The sequence below is a fragment of the Drosophila arizonae genome, chromosome 4 (assembly GCF_054131065.1).
Source record: "Drosophila arizonae isolate 15081-1271.41 chromosome 4, UAZ_ARI_1.0, whole genome shotgun sequence".
Lineage (NCBI taxonomy): Eukaryota > Metazoa > Arthropoda > Insecta > Diptera > Drosophilidae > Drosophila > Drosophila arizonae.
Window position 1 is genome coordinate 16,615,593 of NC_142924.1, and position 19,129 is coordinate 16,634,721.

General features: G+C 38.7%; 1 protein-coding gene across 1 annotated transcript in view; it reads right to left on the reverse strand.

Moving 5' to 3' along the window:
• The window catches only part of nkd (NKD inhibitor of WNT signaling pathway naked cuticle), a 48,941-nt gene extending 44,066 nt beyond the window's left edge, over positions 1–4,875 (reverse strand). The window contains exon 1 of the mRNA XM_089468699.1: positions 3,673–4,875. Coding sequence (XP_089324825.1) covers positions 3,673–3,736 — 64 coding nt within the window. The 5' untranslated portion in view covers positions 3,737–4,875. The remainder of the gene's footprint in view (positions 1–3,672) is intronic.
• Between the last annotated feature and the right edge of the window lie 14,254 nt (positions 4,876–19,129).

Sequence of the window (19,129 nt, forward strand, 5' to 3'; positions counted from 1 at the left end):
ATTAATAATAAGTCCTGCACTGCTAAATTAATATTAGTTAATTTTTTATTTCATTTATTTTTTATTTATTATTATATAATTATTTGAATAAATAAATAAAATAATAATAATAATCTTTTTTATAGAAAATTTTATCAAATTTGTAGCAGATTTTTATAAAAATAATGATTATATATTAATAATTTTAATAGTAATAAATAAATATAATGATATTAAAATTGTAGTTTATTTTATTATTTTCATTTATTTAATAGAAAGCTAATAAATTATATAAGAATAGCATAAATTAAATTTTTAAAGTGAATTAAAAATCTTGATATTATAATTCATTAATAATTCTTCTATTTTATGAACATTAAAAATATCTTCTTTATATATAATCATAAAAAAAAAGAAAAAAATAAAACATTTAATTATTTTATAAATATGTAAATTTAATTACTTAACACAGAAGTTTCCCTATAAGTTACTTTTTAACTGTGACAATACAGAACTCTTCACTATAGCAAATCCAATTTTTCATAGGCAATTTATAAGATGTTTCAAATCTATGTATATAATTTTGTTTTTTTTAAATAATAAATAAAAGCAATCTATTCATATTCTCTCCCATTCGCATTGCATTTGCCCCACTGTGCAGCGGTGCACGGCCTCTGTGTGTTGCCGAACTTCAAGCAAAAAGCGCATCTTTTGAACAGTGCGCAAAGCGCAGCTTGTCCCGCGGCTCAGCTCGGGCCATGCCCAGCCACACACACACACACACATAGACACACAGTCGCGCGTGTTGTGTGTATCTGAAAGATATATGAAAAACAAAAACAACGTACGCTCGTTTGTCTGTCTGTCTGTTTATCTGTCTCTCTGTCCATCCGTCTGTCCGTCCATCCGTCCCGCCGTCTGTCGATCGTCGGCTCTAAACCGCTTTTGTGTATGGCCGCCGAGATGTTTGGCATAGTTGAAAGCGCGGAACTGGTTGGAGCTGCGGCTGCTGCTGCGGCTGAAGATGGAGCTGCGAGCCGTGAGCTCGGAGCACGGAGCTCGAAGCTCTGAGCTGTTGTAGATGGAGGAGTTTTGCCGCTGCCTTGCAACGCGCCGACGCCGACGTTTGCCGCTCTCAGTTATTATTATTTTTGTTTGTGGCGGCGACTCCACAACAACAACAACAACAACAACAACTGCTTGCTGCTGCTGCTGTTGTTGTTGTTTATCAACGTGAGGGCTTTAAAAGGTTTTTGTGGCATAGCAGCTGCCCGTGTGCCTTGGACCTCCGCTTACCCGCGCCGCTGTTCCTCTGCCTAGCGCTCTGCCTCTACCTGCAACAGGTAAGAAATTTTCGCTCGCTCGTTCGGCATTTCAATGTGTTTTGTTGCTCTTCTCTTTAGGCTGTTTTATTTGATTTTTTTTTTTTTGTTGCTTTTCTTTTCAGTTCACTTTTCTGCTGCTGATGTTGTTGTTGTTGTGCCTTCTACTGCTGCTGCTGCTTTCTTTGAAGTTGTTGCATGCTTCGGCGTGCCTTTGGGTTTCCTTTGAATTGTCTCGCTCTCCCTCTCTCTCCCTCCCTCCCTCTCTCTCTTTCTGTTCACTGTCCTTTACTGGGCCAGCATCTGCAAGCAATTAGTGTATTGGGGCCTCTTGCGGTATGCCAGGCAACCCGCTCGAGCGGGAGCCTTGGCCAAGGGTTCAAAGTGTTGCCCTGGCATTTAATTGATGCCGTAATTGTAACCCCCAGCCCCAAATTCTGCTGCCACTACCATCAACCACACCACAATCAGCTGCAGCTAAACGTTTCCATCGAATTGCCACAAAGCAAAAAGGAAGAAGCAGCAAAAAGGTTGGTTGATTGATTGATTGATTGATGTGTCGCGTCCACAACGACGACGTTTTGTTTGTGCAGAAAGGTCGCTTGCAGCTTGTATTTATTTACAATTGTGATACTCTGCGCTTGGAGAGTCTCTTAGCTATGCGATTGGATCATGAATTCGATCAGAGTTTTTCTAGCTGCAGCAGCTGCTCTACAACCCTCCCGCTCTCCCTCTCCCTCTCTGTCACTCTCTCTCTCTCTCTCTCTCTCTTTCTCTTTCTCTCTGGCCACTTGGTCGGTGCTCTTTGGTTTTTCCATTTTCTATTTATTTTTCGTGCGTCGTTTTCTTTTGATGTTTTGTGAGTTGTTGTTGGTGTTGTTGTTGCTGTTGTTGTTTTTGGATTTTCTACGTTCTATTTTTGTGCGCGTCTTTTTCACTGCTGCTGCTGCTGCTTCTTCTTCTTCTTCTTCTTCTACTCTATCGACCACAAGCGAACGCCGCCCTGTTCTGTGTATCTTGCAGATAAAGAACGCAGCGCTCTGTCGATTGCCTACAATTCTTTTCTTTTTTTCTTCTTTTCCATTTGCCGTTGTTATTCTCGTTGTGTGTGTGTGTAATTATTGGAAAAGGATGTGGGAGAAGCCCTTGACTGAATGAATCTTCAAATTTATATCTTAGACAGCAGCACACTGAGTGCCGCAGCACTAGGTTACAGAAAAACAAAAACAAATACACACACCTATACATATCTAGATCGAGCTGCTGCATTCGATGAGTAAAGGGGAAAAACATTTCTAGAGACATATGGAAGTCTAACTAATATAGACTGCTAAAACATATAGATATACCTATATATGTGGCTAGTGCTCGTTTGTTCTCTCAAGTTAATTAATATTTATAGTGTGAATTAAGCTACATGGAAATGCTTTGATGCTGATCGTTTAACAGAAAATGTTGAATTTTTACTTTAAATAATTTGAAAGAAAAATATATACACATAACAATAAATTGAATTGTTTTTCAGCAACTGTTTGAGTGGCTAAAAACAGCTGCTTTTCTTAGAAATTTTCAATTTATAAAGCAAATTGATGAAAAATCAAAAACATAATTGTTTGCTATGCCAGCTGCCAATACATAACAGTGCATATAAGACATATGTATAAGACATGCAGTTAATAGAATCACAGCTTACTCTCATACGAGACAGACTTCAGCTTATAATGATATTAGAATGAATGCATGTGAATAACAGTTGCAAATATAAGAATAAAAATATAAGTTTGGTAATAGATCAAATCAATCAACAGCTTATATTCGTTTAGCAGTACATATATGTGTGTAATATGTGCATATTGAAAGCGGCATTGGGCAGATGCATACAAGACGCATATAAATATAAGTATAAGAGCATATTCGAGACTTAACAGAGTTACATATATACAACTCATGTCTGTAAGTGCTTACTGAAGCTCTGCTTAAGCTTATATGTTAAACACTTGAATATAAGAGTAAATTAGAGCTCATACAGAACTAATACAAATGTATATTACACATATAGAAGATCATATACGAATGCATGTAACACGCATACTTAAAGCTTATAACTCAAGCCAAAAATACCAGAGGCCAGTGCTTAAATTGATGATTGAATATGTTTAAAATATTTATAAACTAATTTAAAATATGGAAAATTCAAAACAGACAAACATTTTTTTTAATGCAACTATAAATTCAAGATATATAGCAATATGTAGCATATGAATACATATGTATATATTTCTTGATAGATTGCAATACATATGTTCCGCTGCTTGTTTACAGCTAAGCTACACGATTCTTAAAGTTTCATAGCTGTGCAATTTAGACTTACCTGAGAATTGTTTATAGCCGCCGAGTATTTTGTGCTTCCACCATTTGACAATATTGCCCGCCATCTCTGCTCTTTTATTTATTTATTTTCCGCTGCTTGTTCTACTTGTTCTTCTTCTGCTGCTGCTGCTTGCTTTTTGCAACTACAATTGTTGTTGGTTTATTTGTGTTTTGTTCTGCCTGACTATTTACGAGCGACTGTGTAGCGAGTGTAACTGTAAATGTTGCTTTGGCCAAAATGTTTTACGGCCTTTGTGGGTGGGTTATCCTCGTTGATGCTGCTGCTGCTCTGCTGCTAAGACTTTTACACTTGCTCTCAGGTGCCACAACGCAACGTAGGTGGCGACCTTAATTTGTATCTGACATTATTTTGTTGAGGCGGGGGCTTTGAGGGGGATTCGCTTGGCGTTAAGGCTGGATCGTAAAACTTTTTACAGCCTTGATATGCTGCATTTTAGTTGAATTTTGCGCATATTGTGCGACCTGTTCCGTCTCGCTCACACAAACACCCACTCTCTCGCACTCTCCCTCTCGCTCTTTCGCTTATTTTTGGCGTGCGTATGTTTTGGGTGTGTGTGTGTGTGTGTGTACCTTGCAGATACTTTTTGACGTAGCGCGCGTAATTTTAATTGTAAATTTTTTGTTGTTGTTGCTTGCGCGACGCGACGTAAATAACTTGGCGAATGAACAACAGCAACAACACCAACAACTACGGGCCAACAACAATAACTGCAAAATGCTAAAGCGCAAAACACGATTTGTATTTCCAAATGCGAACAGCGACGCTGACTGAGACGGCGGCGACGGCGACGGCGACGGCGACAGCGACAGCGATTGCGGCGGCAACTTTTTGGGGTGTAACTGTTGTTGTTGTTGTTTATGTGGTTGTTTTTGTTTGCGGGGCGGTTTTGTATTTAACGGCACTTGCTTTTCGTTGCACACAATGCACAGACGAAATAAATTTCAAATATTTTGTTGTTGCTGTTGATGTTTAACGCTTCTCGTAAACACTTTCCATACCGGTTTTCATTCACTTGGCACACAAATTTTCAGTCAATTGTGTTTATTTATGAATTGTTAAGGACGCACGTTTGCCCGCGTATTTTCCAGAACAGTCACAAAACGCGATACGTATGCGAGTCTTTAGCGAAGACACGACCAACTCGATGGGCGTACAGAAACGAACTGAGCATACGAAACACAAAATGCTGCCTTTGGACCTGTACCAAAAATGGTTTGTGTACGAATGGAAAAGAGAGAAACACAAAAACATTGACTCTCTTTGGTTCATGTCGCTGCCAGTTAACAGAGCTAAGAGCAGAGCACGCTACGCCTGGAAACGGAACGGGCGTTCTGTTGTAGTTGTAACAGCAATCGCTGCTGCTCTTGTTGGTGTAATAGAGCAAGCGTACCATCGACTGCTGTTAAGCGTTACAAGCATGTAATGTTGATGTAAATACATGCATATGTAGGTACAAGACTCAAATGCGATTGACATTTATTTGCTTAAGAGCTGGGCACTTTACAGTGGACCTTATACCCTGTAACTAGAGCATACGAAATGCAGTATAATGCGAGTGGGATACCCTGTAGATAAACACATAAAATTGTAAGGAACTCAAGCTTTCTTTTAATATATAATAGCATTTATGTTTGGCTATATGTGTTATATTGATTACATTCCTTTATTCGAAATTTGATTGTATTTTAATTTGAAGGCTCAGCGGCCAGGCTTTCGGTTTTTGGGCATCTGCGTAGAGCTGCTCTGATGTTGTTGTTAATATCGCCGCCTGCTGTGCTCGACATCGGGGCAATTACCCAGCAGCAGCAGCAGAAGCCGCCAAAAACTTGCCCCAGCTCCAAGACTCGAAGCCCGACGATAATAACAGAGCAACCAGAATCCTGAATTACGCTGCAAATTCACAAAAAAAAAAAGAAAATAACCAAAAGAAAAGAAATAAAAACAAATGAGAGGAAAAAAGGGGTCTGCCTGGCAAGTGGAGAAGCTGCCGTCGTCGGCAACGGCGGCTTTGTGCGTCCAGAGGCCTCAATCCTAAGGCCTGCGGCGGCCGGCTTCGACACCGTAAACGTTCCGCATTCGTATAATGGCGCTGTAATTGAAGAAGAACACGCGATCGCAGCGGGACCCGCAAAAGGAGTAGACGCCCTCTCCCGCTCACCCTCTCTATCTCTCTCTCTCTCTCTCTCTGTGTCTAACAGGCATAAAGCAGCGGAAGGGTTTCTTGGCTGTGGGTTCTTTGGCTCTTCGGTTTTGGTTTACTTTCCTGCAGCGCCTTTGTTCTGGCTTCTTTCATCATCATCATCATCATCATCACCATTATTATTGTGATGCTCATCATCGGCATCATCAATGATCCGTCTTAATTTCATGTCTGTTCTTTTGTATAATTTTTTCTGCTACCTTGCCTCAACCCTCTCTCTGCCTCCTACACCTTTCCTCTCTCTCTCTCTCTCTCTTGGACATGCGGGCAATTTTCGATTGTTCCCCTACGCTCATTTAACCTACTACAGCCTTTTGATTGATGTCGGTCCCATGTCTGTCCTGTTGTCCTGTTACCCTGCCCAGTTATTGATTTATGTTTTATGTGTTCTGTTAAATTTCGCACAATTTTCGCAATGCGTTTGACAACAGTTGATGAACATTTTGTCCGTCCATGCGCTGTCCTCCGTCCTCTGTCATATGTCGCCATTGGCCTCTGCAGCCTCACAAATGTAATTACCCAAAACGGGCGTAAAAAGTGGGCGTGTCTGAGTGGATGTGCAGATGGATAGGTCATAGGCAAGGCCCACAGTTTTAGCACTCCCTGCAGCGAGAGAAAGAGAGAGAGAGTAGGGCACAGACTCCCCCTACTCCTATCGATGCTGTCCATGGCAACTGTCACTCTAATTGACATGGGCTGTGTAGAGCTACATAGAGCTGGAAGGGATTGCGACTGTCACACATGTGTTGGCGTGGACGAGCCACTGGGCGCCTCACTTGATGATGATGATGATGGCACTTCATTAGGCTAAATGACATTTTATAATCAGTTTGCGAAAGAAAATCCGCTCTGAGGAAAACCGATAAGAATTAACAATTAATTAATGTGAATATTATATAGGCATAGTTAAATGGATAGATAGATAGGTAGACGGATACAAAAAGAAGGAGGCGTGAGGAGTCAAAGCACTTTGATAATTGAAATGTATATAATATATGCATACAGCTATAAACTGCTTTCAAGTTGAAGATTTTACTCAAATTAATGATTATGAAAATTGCATAGAAAGGCGGTATTTTGAAGAGTGAAAGAGAGAGTTGAAATAGTAGAAATCTAATGGAAGTGGAGAGATAAAGGAAAATTAGTAGCATATGAAGATTGAAGAAGAATTTTATTAAAAGTTGAAGAGAAGGAGAGTGAGAATATATAGTAAATAAATAATGCTAAACTAAAGCTATAAAGCAGACAGCAAATTGAAGGCATTTCAGCTCTCTTTTATCTAAATACAAAAAAAAATAATAATAATCATTAAATAATAATTTACGCTAAAAATAAAAGAGAAATGAAGGGACAAATAGAATGAGTGTGGGTACCGAATAAGCTATGACAATAGAATGAAACATAAGCCAGAAGCGTGGGAAGATAGTTAGAGAGATAATGTCATAACTAATAATAAAATATAAGATATATCAAAAGTAAAGGAATAATAGAGAGAAGGCCAAAGAGAGAATGGGAGAGAAAGACACAGACAGAGAGATAAGAAAAAAATATTAAATAAAATAAAATGAAATAAATCAAATTTATTTAAATATAATAGTAAAAGAGTAAGAAAATATGTATACTCATTTCTGTATTAATTAATAGTAACACTATGAAAATCGCATAGAAAGGCGATTACCTTAAATTAAATTAATTAAATTAAAACAAGTAAGAACGTTGCAATCGGGCGATACCGATAGCAGAAGACTCATTCACAGCCCAAACGCTGTCAACCAGAGTATATAGTGCAATTTTCAAGTCTAGTGAGCAGCAAAAGACACGGCATGATGCCATTAAAATTGAAAAATCATCGATAGCTATTGCATTCAAATTACATACATATATAATTTATACAACTCTGATTTTTATTATATATTTATATCCATACATTGGATACCGGCTTCAAGCTAACAGCAGATCAGCGCGATTTTCCTATGCTTGTGCACACACTCATCGTCTATTCTATGCGTACAGACAGAAGCGCGCCTTTTCTCACATTCTTAGAATTTCGATTGATTTCTGGACTTTCTAGCCGTTACTGTAGTTTTGTCTGATGACGCTCTCTTATTAACCTATTCTATTTTAGCAACTGATTGCTCGAGCAAAGCAATGGCGCGGGTGCTAAGGGCGACGCAAGTAATGTTAGAGTAGCGGAGGTTCGAACCACAGTAAAGTGTTATTTTTTTTATTTTTTCATACATATTTCGTTTTTTATAAAATAGATATTTTATTGGGAAGGTGCGAGCTTGACTGAATGGCACTTAAGCGCCGACGATCTTTATTTTAGCTATTTTGACAAACATGCTGTTTGGGTTGGTGCGAGTTCAAATCCCGCTGAAAACACTTTTTTGTAAATTGCAAATTTTTGTTATTTTAGCTTTTTTATATTTTATTAATTTTATAAAAATGTTTCCTTCCGTGCTATCAATGCCTATTAAGCCTACTTATGTGTACATATACATAAATAGATGGCTGACGCATATAAATGTCGCAATTCGGGCACTGTAAATGCCGATTGCCACGCCCCTAGTGCCCGTAGACTCCTCAATTTTAGCCAGTTTTTAGAACGAGCAACCGGTTACCTAAATACAAAATTTTAATTCTTACGCTCAAAAAATGTGAAAATTACAGGGTATTTTTCGATATGCCACGCCCCTAAAGAGGCTTAAAAATTATTTTTGAGGCGTCGATAGAGGAGGCTACCAGTAACTTAACTATCCAAATTTGAAGCTTCTAGCTCTTAAACTGTAGGAGATATAAACTTTTGCGGTTTGCCACGCCCCCTATAGGCGGACATATATCTACCATAGCTCGTTGGAAGTGGGTGGTCAACCCGCGTATATATACAAAATTTCAGGTCTCTAGCATCAATAGTTTTAGGAGATACAGTTATATCCGATTTGCCACGCCCCTAATGGGCGGAGATATATCCGCCATAGCTTGTGATCTTGGGTGATCGGCGCGGACCTACATACCAAATTTCAGCTTTCTAGGTCTTCAACAAACATGATTTCTGGTATATCGGAAAATGCATTTTCCGATTTGCCACGCCCCTAGTGGGCGGATCGGGAAAATTTTAACACTTTATAAATCGGAGATATACACGAGTATGTGTTCCAAATTTCAAGTCTCTAGCTTCAATAGCGCCGAAATAGATTGCGTTCATACGGACAGACGGACAGACGGACAGACGGACAGACGGACAGACGGACGGACGGACAGACGGACAGACGGACGGACAGCAAGACGGACATTGCACAAAACCAATATACTCATTTCACTTTCGTGAATGAGTCTAAATATAGCCGTCAAGTGAGTTTAATGGGCCAATAACATATCCAGAGATAATATCAGAAGGAACTCCTAATGAAATTTAAGCAACTTGAGATGAATCATGCGCCGCATAGATTCCTCTAGCTAATTAAAGAATTCGCCTTGATTTAATGGCTGCTTGTTAAAAAATATCTCCACAAACACAAAATTATTTAGTATCCACTTGAATAGTATTCTCTCGCCACTACTAGAAGATGTTCTTCTCACACCAATGTCATAGATCTCGCGGCTCTAATGATGCACATTCTGGTGTTTGGTGTTTTATGATGGCACTTCGGGAAGTTTCCAGTGTTCAATTAGTTTCCAAAAACCCTGTGAGCTGTGCAGCTTAAGTATCGAATTAGCTTTTCGAGAAGAAGCAGAAAAAGAACAGAGAGTAGAAGGGAAAAAAAAAACAACTATCTTGTCTGGCTTATCTGGCTGGCATCGTGTTTTTGTTTTTTTTTTTTTTTTTTTTTTTTTGGCATCGTTAATCTCGCCATAAACTTGTCGAGCCGCAATTTTGAAGGGCCTAATCGTTTGATGATAAACCTCTGGACACGAAACTCTCTTGTAACTTGTGCCCGAGCATCGTAAAATCAAAGAAAGGCGGCCAAAAATCAGCTCAAAATAAAAAGCTCATAAAATGCGCCAGCAAATCGAATGGCTTTATTTTGTAGACAATTTTCGATATGTGTGTGTGTGTGTGTGTCAGCCACACTCTCCCATTCTCTCTCTCTCTCTCTCTCTCTCTCTCTCTCTCTCTCTCTCTCTCTCTCTCTCTCTCTATCGCACTCTGTATAGATTTTTAACGATTTCGGCCTAATAAGCAACAATTGGTCGTTGCAGCAATCGCTAGAACAACTCGAAATTATTATATGTACTTATTTCTTCTATTTGAGTAGGAGCTGCATTTGGTTAAATGAGCGCGCGCGGGGCGCGTTTATCAAAATTAATTGGAAATTTTGTTGTGCGTTGATATTTAACGACTTCTGCGTAAAAGTCACTTTGGAAACTGAGCCACAGACATCAAAAGGAGACACGGAGCTGCACATGTACAGCCCGAAGAGATTGACTCACTATCTCCATCTCTCTCACACACTTTTCTGGATATATTTTGAATGTTGCCTCGGCTCGGCTGTCATTTTAATGATCTTACAATATAATTTCCTGTCAAGTGCCAGCCGGATGACCCCAAACAGACAATTCATAATTGTTTTTCATCATTTGCTTTAAGGCGCCCCACGCAACCCCCTTCCCCCTGCCTCTCACGCTTCGTAGGCCCCAACGACGATGACGACAAGTTCATTTGAATTTGGGTATGACAGCCGCATAAATATTTATGAGCAGCACTTACAACAAAGTTAATTTATTTAATAGTTGCACTGTGCACAACATTTTTACGAGTATCAAAAGAAACATATAATAAATATATACATATATATTTATATGTATGTATGTATTTATATGTGTGTATAATTTTTCTTTGAGTCTCTTCCTCCAACAGTTTTTAATGAGCAACGCACACACACACACATAGAGACTCTGTGTGCTCTATGGCGCAATCTATATCTATATCTAATTTATGCCCCGCTCATAATTTATTGAAAATATTTTGTGCTTTTTAAGTTTTCTTGTTTAATTTGTTGTTTCACTCGCTTGGCTGCACCCTTCGAAATATATAAATAAAATGCACGAATTGTTGATCATTGAAAAAATATGAAAAGAATCAAAAAATATAGAAGCGAAAAGCAAAAATTGTTATTGAAATTAACGAGAATTTGTTTGCTTGGGCAGGAAACCAATGAAGTGTGGAGCTGATTGGGAATTTTATTTTGATTTTCATTCGGGCATAAACATTAAATTTTAAGAATTGATAATATTTTCAAGGCAATAAACGAAACATTTATGAGCCAAAGAAATATACATTGCTATAATATATACAAAAGAAATAAAGTTCTTTATAAATAAATAAAAAGCAATTGATACGTAAAATAATTATTTATTTATGAGTTTTGAAATGAATAAATCGTAATTACCCGGCGTTGCTTGGTTTGAGGTGTGTTCGAAGTTCTAGCTTCGTTGCAAAGTTGGGACTAGAAGTATTCCTAGCTAAAATCTCTACTTCCTTTTCCATCTCTCTCTCTCTCTCTCTCTTTCTATTCCAGAGTATTTTGTTTAAGGCAAATTATTAATTTTATCTCTCTCTCTCTCTCTTTCTCTCTCTCTCGCTACTTATCTTTCTCTATTAGTCACTCTCTTAGTCTTCTGTCTCTTTATTCTTATCTCTCTTTTTTCTCTATCTCTATTTATCCCTATCTCCACCTTTTCCTATATCTATCTTTCACTATCTCTACCTTTCTCTCTCTCTCTCTCTCATTCTCTCTCTGTCCCTCTCTCACTCCCTTCCTCTCTTTCTCCCTCCCTCTCTTATCTTTCTTAAAGTCTTTCATTGATGCAAAGTTAGACCTTCTCTATCTCTTTCCCACACACAGCCCAAGTTGGATATATCAAAGCTCAACTTTCTTTCTTTGAAATTCGGCTTCTAACATAATAATTACATGTAGTACTCCACTCAATTGCTGCAGCTACACAAACATATTCCTGCATTTCCAAAACACATGCCCTCAACCAAATATATACTACATTTGCGCTATAAATTATAGGCAGAGAGATAGAGAGACGCCCGTTAAATATATAAAAAAAAAAAAAAACGAAAAATAAAAATCATTTTTTAAAGTGCGGACACAAAACACTGCGAGGCGTTGCCACAGTCACAGCCAGGCAGCCATTCAGTCAGTCGGTCCGTCATTCCGTCCGTCCGTCAGCCAGGCCGAGTGGCCCAACCCAAAGCCACGCCGAAACTCCAATCCAGACTCAAAACTTCAAAACCGTGGCCCGCAGCCTCCAGTCGCCGGGGCATTATCTGACTGTCATGGATAATGATCAACCGTTGGCCACCGCCTTTGCCTTTTAATTAAACGCTGAAGCCGCAGCCGCAGCCGCAGTCGCAGTCGCAGTCGCAGTTGAAGCTGAAGCGGGAGTCGAGAGTTGGGAGTCCGATCAGGCGGTAGACGAGTCTTCCAATCGAGTCGGTGAGTCGTGCAGCGCGTCGGCGCTGACTCTTTGACGCTTTTCATTTCGGTGTCATACAAACCGAACAGGCGGCAATGGAGCGAGCCAGCGAGGCAGGGATGATAAAGCGGGGGCATGCCACACAACATACAACACACAACACAGACCCATGCCGCTAGCCGCCTCTCATTCAGGCGGTGCTTCATTGTCCATGCGCACATCACTCAACGGACACGCAGCCGAGAACCCCCTAGTTGAGTGTGTATGAGTATGTGTGTGTGTGTGTGTGTGTGTGTGTGTGTATGTGTTTGTGCTTCTCCATAGCCATAGCCCATCTATATTCATCTATCCCAACCATCATCTGTCTAGCTGTCCATGCCCAAAGTCTTGAAAATCAATTTTCTGCTGCGTTTCAAAAGTTTTTCTTTGTGGCACATCTTTCGTCATTTTATTATTAAAGAAAAAAAATAAAAAATAAAAATGAAAAAGAGAAACCAAAAAAACGCAAACGAATAAAAAAATGTTAAATTTTTAAACGTAAAAAATTGATTTGTTGTGCAATGCAAGACTGAGGAAGGGACGGACGACGGGCAGATAGAAACTGCGAGACAATGCCCAACACTTATATGACCATACCCAACATATGACCCCACATTGTTTATAGAGCCGATTCGTAATATTTCGTGCAGACCCCCTTTTGAATATGTGCTAATGAATAATGAATAACAGTGAGTGTGTTCGCAATATCAAAGCATGGAACATGAGTCTTCAAGTTCAATAATGTTTTATTATGGGTTGGGAGAATTATATTATATAAACAAGTAAGAAAGCTCTAGTCGAGACTGCTCGACTACGAGATCCCCTGAACCCTTGGAGTGCTAGCTATTTCAATAATTTTTCGCGTCTTTCAGCTTACACAAGAAACACACACACATACACAAACACATACACATACAAGCACCCACGCATAAACACGCATGGGCTGCAGTGTGCGCTTACTATGAGAACTTAATTGTTTAATAACTTTTCTTGTGGACGTACGATCTTCATGAAACTTTCAGATTATGATTATAACATGAATATGCATGTAATTGCCAAAGCACAAGTCTCTAGTATTTGAAATACGCGTTTTACAAAAGTGAGGGTGAGGGGGTGAATTTAGAGGTGGGGGGTAAATTTTGACAAAAACCGAAATTGTATAAATTGCATATAAGCATACATTCAAAATTTGGAGACTCTAGCAATAAAGATGTAGAAGATATAATTTTATAACTGGTTTTCGATAAGGTTTTTCATCGATAAAAAAAGATCGGGATGAGTTATCGAATTTTAATGATAAACTCGATATCCGCGCTGTAATTACGAACATTTTACAAAAAATTTGAAGTCTCTAGCTCTTATATCTTCGGAAATCGACGCGTTCAAACATACGGACAGACGGACAGACGGACAGACGGACAGACGGACAGACGGACAGACAGACAGACGGACAGGGCCAAATCAACTCAGCTCGTCACCCTGATCAAGAATATATATACTTTGTGGGGTCTGCCACGCCTCCTTCTGCCTGTTACATACATTTCAACAAAACCATTATACCCTGATTTCCCATTTTCAATGGGTTCAGGGTATAAAAATAGATATACATTAAAAATAAATTATGTTCTATTAAGAAAAATGAAATGAATTCTGTTCTATGTTCTATTTCAAATGTTTGCATAAATATATACATATATAATTAAGTTATACATATTATACTTTTATATATTATTCATATTTTAATTTCAATATTACATATTATATTTTTATATATTCTTCATATTTTTAATATTAATATTATATATTTTATTCATTTATTGTCACCTTTTTAAATAAATAAAAAATATAATAATAAATATATAACAAATCTTTTAAATTCACAATTTTTATTAAGTTTTCAGTAAAGTAAACTTATAAAAACAAATAGGCTACATTTAACAAAGTAAAAATTAATATTAAAATTTAATAAAATATAGTATTTATATTTAATTTTTATATACATAAAAATTTTTATTTATTAAATATTCTTATATTTACTTAGACTATGATTAAATCATAATAAAGATACTGAAAAACACAGATATAAATAAAATATAATAAATGTATCAAATTAATATTCATGATGTTTTTTTTTTATATTTTAATAATTTCTCAATAGTTTTATTTACTCATAATTTTTAGTAAATTTTTTTTTTTTTTTCAAATTTTTGATATTAAATTATTTGATTGTATTTAATATATATAAGTCATATAGAATTAGCTTAAAAGAAAATTCTCTTTGCCCTCTACAAACCTCACACATTTCTCATATTAATTATAATCACGTTACTACTTAATTGTTTTAACTACTCACTTAGTTGCACCTGATTTGATGAATCATTATCATATTTCGTTTTCCCATCTACCTAAGTCTCCCTTTGACCCCCGTCCAGTATTTTGCTTTTGAGCAGCCGTCTCTGTTTGTCTCTACACTTCGACTTTTGTATTAATATTTTTGTTTTTTTTTTTTTTGTCGGTCTTTTGACTGGGCGTTAATGACTTTTGCGGCTGGTCGTGTTTTTTATTCATCTCGGCGAAAACCAGACAGATTTTTTTCTCCTTACCGACAGCAGAAAGAAGACAAAGCTCGCTTTTTGTTTTACGCTTGGGAAAGAGTCCAAAAAAAGCAAGAAAAAAAAGACAAGAAAAGATATAAATAAAACACGCTGTGGGGCTAGCCCCAAGATGTTTTTTAATAAGTTTTAATAGCCGTTGCTACAGTTTGACTAATTTCAATTGTCCAAAAATTAATTGAGCTAGCCCAAGATGACAGAGGGCAAATCAACAGAGTCTCGGACTCAACTCAGACCCAACTCGACTCCCCGACCCAATTGCAATTATTTGTCGTTGCTGTAAATCTTAACTTTGTACGCCCACGCCTCAGTCTCCATATGCCACACACCGGTTGCTGCCCCCGCCCCTGTCTCAGCCCCTGCCCCTATCTCATATGTTAATAGCCTTATGCGTCACTTGCATCCTGGCGCACTGCAAGCCGCCAGACGTTCTCCTTGTCTGTGTGGGCGTATCCCCCTTGGCTGTCCCGACGGCTGTGCCGACTCTTGCCTTGCGGCTTTCTGATTTATAACATTGTTTACACGGCACGCCAAAAATTTGATTTACTAGCCTTCCCGGCCGGCCACACATGGGCCCATTTGATTGTCATAACTCAAGACTCACGCATGCGCACAGTTCCTGAACTGCATTCCGAGAGCCCAAGCTGATGATGAATAATGAAGACATATGCATGCAGCTGAACATATCTAGAGGTGTTTAATGGATGTTAAATATTTCATTTAATGTGTAGCCAGGGGTATATGGTAGATATACCTAACTGATTAGTAAATAGAGCTGAGAGCTCTTGCAAGATTTCAATTCATCCAAACCAATATCATATCTCAATTTTATATTTATGATCATTATTTTTATTTTCGAAAGACATATCTTATAGAACTTCTAGTAGCACTTTGTGGTTTTAATATTAGATATAGTCTAGCATTCACACTTATGGCTTCTTCTGTATTTTCTCTGGGAGCAAAAGCCAAACACGACCGAGCGTTCGCCTCTGGTTGCAATCTCCAAGTGAAGAGAAGAGTAGAGAGTACAGAGTAGAGAGTACATTTTAACAAGACAGTGGAGAGAGGAGAGGTGCATACATACTAATTCATAATGCAAATGTCGCTCTTATTGATAATTTACTCAAATGCCTTAACAGGTATCATAGATCAAAAATGGAATTTGCATGCAAAAACTTGATTGCTTTATCTCTATATATCAATCACATTATTAAACGTATTTAAAAGCTTTTGCTGCCACATATAAAGATGTATAGGTATACAAATGATCTCTCATATTATTATATCCCAATATGCATATACATATAATCTTATAGAACTTCAAACACTACTAAAACAGTAGAGTAAGAGTGGGAGTATTTTAGACTGAATCTGCTTTGATTTCCAAGTTATCCAAGTGTGTGTTAATGTAGACTAACAAATGTTAGTCTTGCCAACATTATCAACTGACAACACAATGACACACTCCAAAGTCTCCTTTTTGGCCAACTTACTGACCAAAATGAAAGCCCTTTTCCTTTCTATTCCTCTGTCATTTGCATACGCCCACTTTTTGTGGAGTTGCATTTGATTTTGGTTTGGGTTTTGGTTAACGAAGGAAGGTTTTTGACGTTGTTTGGCTGAGTGGAAAAGCAACTTGAAAGCTCTCCACACTCGAACAGCTATCGTTAGCTGGAGCAGAGCAGGAAATGTACGAGTTTCCGCAAGGATGCATGTGTTTGTGTGTGTGTGTGTGTGTGTGTGTGTGTTTGAGTGAAGAGTGCCGGCAGAGCAGTTGTGTTGCTTGCATCCGTTGCAATGCACACACACACACACACACACGCTCACTCACACACACATAGATAGAGCAAGAGAGCCCGCACCCAGTTGCCGACTGCTAGATGCAGATAACAGGCATATACGTTGTCAAGATTTGCTTTGATGTCTTTTTCATGTACCGACTGAATCGAAGCGCACCCGAACCCGAACCCGAGCCCGAGCACGAGCCCCGATGCCGAACGCTGTCGAATGCGGGACGAGCGAGAGGCGGCTGCGTTTTTGGGCGCGGCTGCTTTTTGTGTCCATCTCTGTGTGTGGGTTGACAACAATTAAAATGTGTCGGCCTGCATTGGTTCGGGCCGCGGGGCGGGGCTCGTCATCGTCGCTGCGAACTTAAGTAGGTAGCAAATACAACAACAGCAACAACAACAGCCACAGCAAGAATAAGCTTGGCAAATCTCTCTTGCGCTCTCGCTCTCCCTCTCATCATATCTTCCTCTTTAAGCATTTCAATTGCCTTTGTTGCTGAACAAGAAATCCCCCCTCCCGCAAGACAAAGCATTTGCTTTGAAGTTGAGACCGTCTCTCTAACTGTACATTTATCTGTGGCTCTTGCTCGCTCTGTCTCTCTCTCTCTGTTATATTTTTGGACCAATTTTATTAGCAAAGGGTTGGCCGAACGTGCGCTTTGAAGTTCAAGTATAGCAGCGACTAAGCATTCGATATGTATGTATGTATGTACATATATATATATTTATTTGTAGATTTCTATATCGTATATAAATACGCATGTTCACATCAAACATGAATACACGAAGCGTCGTCAAGCGTCACAAATTGAAATATCACATAAATTTGCCATGCCGGCCGTCGCGCTTTGTAATAAAAGTAAATAATAATTTAATAAAAGCCGCAAAAAGCATTTAACGCGCGACGGCAAAGAACAAAGGCAAACACAGCCAACAACAGGCAACAGCTAAGGCCAAAAGGCCGCCGACAACAGCTGGCGATTGGCGGCTAGCGGATGGTGGATGGCGGATGGCGGATGGAGATGCCAATGCCGATGTAGATGGAGATTCAGATATACATTGCAGCACCTCATGCCTTCACATTCGAGGAGCGTGCGAGCGCCCTCTATGTGTCAGTCATTCAAGTGGCTTTTAAACGCCGCCGTTGCTGCCGCTGCCGTCGCGCATGCGCTCATGCTAGCCCATTGCCCAGTTCCATTGCCTCCTGTGTGGTGCTGGTGGCTGGGGACCGCTTCAAATTGATTTGAACGAGCGCAAAAGCTTTGGACAGTTGATAAGAGCAAGCCGACAGCAAAGTTTTCGCACGGGTGGCGCGGACATCCACAACGACAAAGAGACTGCCGGACGGACAGAGAGAGACTCTGGCCAGTCAGCTAGCCCAGTCAACTGTGTTGTGGATGGCGGCATACATCAAAAGCTGCAGACCAAAGACGCCTTCGGGCCAAGCTAAAATGAGCACATGCACATGAAACTGTTCACAGAGGAGGCGGGGCACACACACACACACACACACACACACACACAGAGTAACTCTATAAGCGCGGGCGATCGACGCGATTCAATGCGTCCAGCTGCTAAGCTAATCAAGCCAGCTCATCGCACATCCATAACAACAACAGGCTTTAACAGTTAGCTGAGCGGACGGACACGTGGCAAATGGGCATTTGATTGGCGAAAGGAATGCGCAGAGTGAATAATTAATAATCAATTACAATTGAATAGATCTCTGTCATTTCATCAAGTTGGAATTAGGAATTTGAATAAATGCCAAATGAATGTTTTTTTTTTTAGGGCGTTAATGAGTTTGATAATGGGAGGAAATGGATTTATGAAAATCTAATTAAGAGGAGAAAACATAATATAGGGTCATTTCTGATATAGGCACAGCGTAGAATATGTAAATTTATATATGTAGGTGTAAATGTGCATTTATATTTACATATAATATCCATTATTTAATTATATGTACATATGTACATAAGAGTTTGAATTTACTATAATATACAGTTCTGTTAATAATATTTAATTCAAATATATATTAAATATTCAATATAAATATAAATATATGAGAATCGCAGAGATGGGCAAGCGTGTTTCTCTCAATCTTTAGGGCGATAGCAATAATTGATTTATGTGCTAGAATACCACCAAAGCTAACTCAATATATTTAGGTAATCGATAAAAAAAAATTGAGTTGAAGGTCTCAAATAAATTTTCATAAAGAAACAAACAAGAAAACCGAATTATTGCCATTGGAAAAAAAAGGAAAAATCATATAAAATAATAATGCATCAACAACATTTCTTTGTCCTAAGCTATTAATTTTATATATAATAAAGTTTACTTCATCAAAATCGAAGTTTTCGTTGAAG